General features: G+C 33.7%; 1 protein-coding gene across 1 annotated transcript; it reads right to left on the bottom strand.

Annotated features, from left to right (window-relative positions):
• Nucleotides 1-555: 555 nt before the first annotated feature.
• On the bottom strand, nt 556-5606 carry LOC105969261 (uncharacterized). Its single transcript, XM_088824790.1, has 7 exons — nt 5338-5606; nt 3014-3124; nt 2810-2908; nt 2582-2692; nt 1635-2487; nt 1406-1545; nt 556-1322 (listed from the first exon to the last, which is right to left on the bottom strand). Exons 1-7 carry the CDS (start codon nt 5482-5484, stop codon nt 777-779), a joined length of 2007 nt encoding a protein of 668 aa, XP_088680916.1. The 5' UTR covers nt 5485-5606; the 3' UTR covers nt 556-776.
• Nucleotides 5607-5958: the final 352 nt, after the last annotated feature.

Genomic DNA, 5958 nt, shown 5'->3' with positions numbered 1-5958 from the left:
AAGTGCGAGTCGTGTGCAAGAACGGCATATAACATAAAGAAGGAGTCTTTAGTGTTTTTATTAAGTCCAATATTGTACACTTTAATATGAACTAGTGAAATCTTGTTTGCAGGTCCTCGTGGGTGTAGGGCACATTTGTATCCGATCACATTAAATTCTTATATTTTTTATTATACTATAAGTAGTTTAATTCTGTATACACATAAGAATTATGTTGCAGACACCTAGTGTCTTAACTAGAAACTTGTTACAACTTAGAATAATTGATTTTTATAGGCATATAAATCAACACATACGCATGGTTGTCTGAGAGGAGTGATGTACAAAAAGATGGCAAAGTTCACCAGCTCAGCCAGTTACTGCTATATCCACACATATGTCAAGCATGGCCAATCTATTAGTACGAGGGGAACAAAACGAACAGGTTGCATCTGAAAGTACTTCAAACGTGACACCGAGGTGTAGGAACATAAACACTATATGAACAACCTATTCAACAATAATATCCAGGCAAACCAGACCCAAACGGTATGAGTAAATAATAGATTGATCAAATTGATGGAAAATAATGTATTAACTATCAAGTAGAAACAACAAACATAAATCCAAACTTAATCATAAGCATTAAAATCAAAATCAGAAAAGATAATTAAGAAAGAGAAAACTTATAGATGGATACGAACATGTCTCTTTTTACATAATAAACACCTGCATTGCTTCACACACAATCGAACATGTCTCCTTTTACGTCTTGATGTTCTTATATTCTTCCTATCTCAGTCGACATTCGCTTGTTGTGATAACATTTTAAGTCCAGCCTCCAAATCACTTGATGTGATTGTAAATAGTTCATCACCTTTAGAGTTAAAATTGAGCCTCGAATCCAGATTTTCCCTAGCATTATTTAGCATGTGATCCACCAGACCTCCGTTCATTTTATTGCGCAACTTCTCTGTGGAGTTATTCTCTATCACTTTGAGAACAATGTCATGGGTACACGAAGGATGCAGCTTAAATCCGTACAACGCGCTCTTCTCATTTTGCTTGGTCATCTTTATCATCAGCATCTCTGCAAGATCTTTGCATGTAAAATCTTCAAACTGAAAAAAGTGAGTCACTCTTCTGCAGAATCCTTGATTTGAAGAGAAAACACGCTTCATCGGCTCGGTATAGCCTGCAAAAATTACCACGATATTCCCATCTTCCAAAACAGACATGATCTCTTCCAATGCCTCCACGCCAAAGTCTTGGGAATCGTTCTTCTCAGGTACTAAACGATATGCTTCATCGACGAACAAAGTCCCCCCCATGGCCTCTTCGATCTTCACAAAAATTGATTTTCGGATATTATAACACGAAAAAAAAAACATTTGACGATAATTCAAGAGTCACATATTTTTCATACCTTTTTTCTAGTTTTCGGTCCAGTTTGTCCAGTATACTCTCCTACCAAATCTGTTCTTTGTACTTCAATTACCTTGTCTGAAGAGAGTACACCAACAGACTTAAGTAGTTTGCCTAAAATTCGCGCTACAGAGGTCTTACCTGCGCAATAAATACTCAAATCGAGTTAGAAGAAAAACTAAAAAATAAAAAAATTAATGAAAATAATGTGCCGTTCACAACGAAACTACCTGTCCCGGGGTTTCCAAGAAATGCCATGTGAGGTGCTTTTCTGGGTCCAAGATTTATCCCCGCTGCTCGGCGTTTCTCATCCATGAGCATTCCCTTTGCCCATTTTTTGAGCTGCAATTTAAGCTCATGCAATCCCACTATCTTCGCTAGTTCTTGATGGAACTCTTCCATCTTTTTTTCTATTCCAATTTCATCCTTCTTTGGATCTTCAATCTTTTGGAACCCATTAGGATGTCCAGTAAATGAGTGTCCTGGTGTATTTGACTGTCCCGTGATGATGTTTATCAGTTGTTCGTAATTTTCAAGCCCAGAGTTGCCTGTCGCATTAGTCATCATTTCCATGCATTGCTGCATGTATTCTTCGTAATTATTTCCAGGCCCTGATGAGCTGCCTGTTGTGTTATTCATTTCCATGACTTGTTTTAGGTAATCTTCATCGTCATTGTTTCCAGGCCATAATGAGCTGCCTGATGATGTATTATCCATTTCCATGAATTGTTTTACGTAATCTTCGTAATTGTTCCCGGGCGAGTTGCCTGATGATGTATTAATTACTTCCGTGAATTTTTTGAAGTATTGTTTGTAGTTTTCAGGCATTGAGCTGCCTGATGCACTGATTATTCCCATGATTTTGTTTATTTTTTCTTCGTAATTTCCAGGCCTTGAGTTTCCTGATGAATGAATCATTCCCATTATTTTGTTGATGTGATTTCCAGCCCTTGACTGGACCATTGGATTGTAGGCCAGTTTTGCAGAATCATCAGTTTGATCTGGAACATTAATTCTCAGAATTTTCACCAATTCTTCGTTTTGTAGGCCTATCGGGAGATAGTTGAAAGGAATCATACCCTCCTGCCCACATCCATGATAAATAAAAGTTCATTATCAATGACATCAATATTTATAAAAAAAAAATTGAATATGAATAGAAGAATATGAATTATACATGGTCTTTGGCGGAACAATCGGCATTATATTCTGATAACGTTTTCACAGTCGAGTTGTCTCCAGATCGAAGTGCATAACCAACTGCAAGATGTAATGGAGTCATCGAGTTCTGCAAGAAATTAATTCGGACAACAAAAACAATCGTAAAAATGGTTGTGAAATCCGGATACGACAAGTATACAATAAGAATCAAAAAGGAAAAAAAAAAATAAAAAAAATATTGTACGTTTGTTCTTGCTTCAATATTGACACCAGAGTCGAGAAGCAACTTGGCCGCCTCGTTGCATCCATTCTTAGCTGCAGTGTGCAATGGAGTCTCGCCGTACTGTGCATACAATGGTCAGCAAAATGGAGAAATATATAATATTAAGATGAAAATATAATTATGAAACCGTAATACATTAATTATTTGTTTCGTCGACATACGTACCACATTCTTAGCTTCTAACTCCACTTTCCCCGGTCCTTCCCAGTTAAGCAAATACTTCATTATCTCAATTTTATTGACACTAGCAGCAATATGCAATGGGGTTTGTACCATCTGCACCCAATAAAAATAACAACCCATATCATCAATATAGCAAGGATTATTGAATTTAGGTGATTAACTATAAGGACTCGAACTTTAGTTATACTTCAAAAGCATACGATGCATTCCTAATATATATAAAGTCGAACATGTTGATCAACGCATTTGTTATCCTACTATATGTTACATTTTGATATGTTTCTTTGTTTAGTACATGTTATATTTTACCCGTAACTTTTGCATACGAACTTCGATTGCACTAATTCAAGTTCAATAAAAATATTATGACAACTTCTACAACTTTTTTTTTTTTTTTTTTTTTTTTTTTTTTTTTGTACTTTATGATATTTTATTTACGTCTTTATGCTACATGTTTTGTTTGGGTCATTACTTTTTACATGTTCTTCTAGTTATTTTGTTTTTATCATAACTCTTGCTTACAAACTTCGATTTCCTTCATTCAAGTTGCATTACAAAGACGAAAATAATCTCTACACGTTTAATATTATTTGTTTGTGATATTTTATTTGGATAAGGTTTAAACATTGTTTTGGAGACTACAGTTCTAATCTTACTGTCGGGATTCGACATCGACCTGTTTTTTTGTATCATAACTTTCGTATACGAACTCTGATTTGTTGTGATTAAAGTTGCATTAGAAAGACGAGAATAAGTTCTACAACTTTCACATCTTATGTTTTATGAGATTTACTTTGAATCTTATGTTAATTAATCTTGTCTGTAGTATTTTACGCCACAACTTTCGCATTCTACGTACTGTGATTTGGCTGATTCTAATTTGGTTGTAAAATTGCCAAATACAACTACAACATTCATCTTTTCCAAATAGGGAGATTCAAATTAAAAATCACCGTACGTAATACGAATTTTGTAATTTATTTTGCTCGTAGTTTTCTCATACAAATTTCAATACTGGTTCAAATTGCGTTGGAAAGCCGACTTAAATATCTTCAACTTTGGGATTTGAAAATTTTCAAGATTCATCTTGTGTCATATTCTAAAATACACGAAGAATTTTAATAAACAATAAATAAAACGGATCTCATTTTTTGTGATTATTCACGTAAAAAAATAATGAATTTTGAGTGACTTGGATAAAATTATTTTAGAGAGAAGTTAGAGAGAATATGAGTAGAGAGAAAGAGAGAATTTCTTTTTTTAATTTATTTGTGGAATTTGGTAAATTTTAGTGTGGGGTTTAGCACGCCCCAACAATAATATATACATGTATGTATAATTAGGTGTTTATTGCATTTACCACCCTTGTTTTAATCCAATTATCGAAAAAACTATCTATATTACAAATATTAGCAAACACCCCTCTATGATTCAATTTTTTTTGGCAAACCACCCCTTATAAAATTCACCATCTAGGGGATGTGAGCTAAACAAATGTATGTACAATAAATGCAATCTGATAATTTTCTAATTTTATAATACGATTATAAGTTTTTTAGCAATCTCATAAACAGGGTATTAAATTAAGTGCAATAAACTTTATAGTTAATTGCATAACCAAGCCAAGAATGTCAAACACTTCTCCCAACTTATGTTGTTGGTGAATTACATACATTGATTTGGTATGTATATATACAGGGGCGGAACCAGAATCAAAATGTAGGGGGGGCTAACTAAAATTTCGGAGTTCGGGGCAGCGCCCCGAAAAAAAAAAAAGGTTCACAAGACATTGCCAAAATACGTTTATATTGATAATTTTTAATTAAAATAACATATTTATATTATAGTTTTATCATATTTTAAGCATGACAAAAAAATCTAAATTAATTCAAATTATTCTAATAATGTATTGCACTTAGTATTTTGGGTATTCATGGCATCGTCTCATATTATTTTTTAGAGTCATTGATAAAAGAAATTAAAAAATAAGTAAATATTCATAAATTTTATCTAAAAAAATGAAGAGTTAAAACACATATTTACAAAAACATTAGGAGGGCCAAAAGCAATATCCAAAAAATATACTACCAAAATACCAAAAAAAGATTTTTCTTTTTTTTATTCTTGGGGGGTCAACAGCCCCCCCATGCCCCTTAGAAGTTCCGCCCCTGTATATATACATATATACACACACAAAGTTATATATGTATATATAAGAGAGAGAGAGAGAGAGAGAGAGAGAGAGAGAGAGAGAGAGAGAGAGAGAGAGAGAGAGAGAGAGAGAGAGAGAGAGAGAGAGATCTTACAAAGGCAGCACTAGTTTGATTAAGAAGAGAAGGATTTTGGAGAAGTAATGTGTGCAAGGCAATGAGATTTCCGGCCTCTGCGCATTCATGAATGGTGATTTCTTTAGTAGACAACAACTTTGATTTCTTGTACTCATCAATCTTCATCTCTCCTCCCCAATCTAGATTACCGGCCTCTATCTCTTGTTAAAATTAGAAAAGAAAAAAAGACACTCAGAAAGTATGGGTATTTATGGAGTTTTTTTTATTTGGAGAAAACGTAGGTTGTACGTGCAAGATTCTTTTATGAGAATGAAGAATGAGTCTGTCGTCTCTGCTTTAGTCTTCGACTTTGCCCCCTGTCCTAACAGTTATAAGAAAATTGTTTGGAATTTTTTGGACTGCTTATCACGTTCATACATTTTGACATTTGTTGTATTATTGGCTATTGACATATGTATTTCATACTATCTATATATAATATAAAAAGAGGATCTATGCCCTCAATGATTGACATGTGGCGAATGATGATGTCATTTATCAAAATTGCTTAGTTGGAGTTCAATTGATGAGGTGGATTCTTCAATTGATTAGTTGACATTTTTATTTAGGTATGTTTTTAAGTTTTTTCCTATTTTACAT

Source organism: Erythranthe guttata, chromosome 10, assembly GCF_056151865.1.
Source record: "Erythranthe guttata isolate IM_541 chromosome 10, IM_541, whole genome shotgun sequence".
NCBI lineage: Eukaryota > Viridiplantae > Streptophyta > Magnoliopsida > Lamiales > Phrymaceae > Erythranthe > Erythranthe guttata.
This window is presented reverse-complemented; position numbering and strand designations above follow the sequence as displayed.

Excerpts from the sequence above, each read along its gene's own strand:
- LOC105969261 (XM_088824790.1), bottom strand. The coding sequence starts at position 5,484 with ATGAAGATTGATGAGTACAAGAAATCAAAGTTGTTGTCTACTAAAGAA. Across the intron at positions 2,909-3,013 it reads AGTTAGAAGCTAAGAATGTG|TACGGCGAGACTCCATTGCA; the intron begins GTACGTATGTCG and ends TTGTATGCACAG. Across the intron at positions 1,546-1,634 it reads TCTTGGAAACCCCGGGACAG|GTAAGACCTCTGTAGCGCGA; the intron begins GTAGTTTCGTTG and ends TTTATTGCGCAG.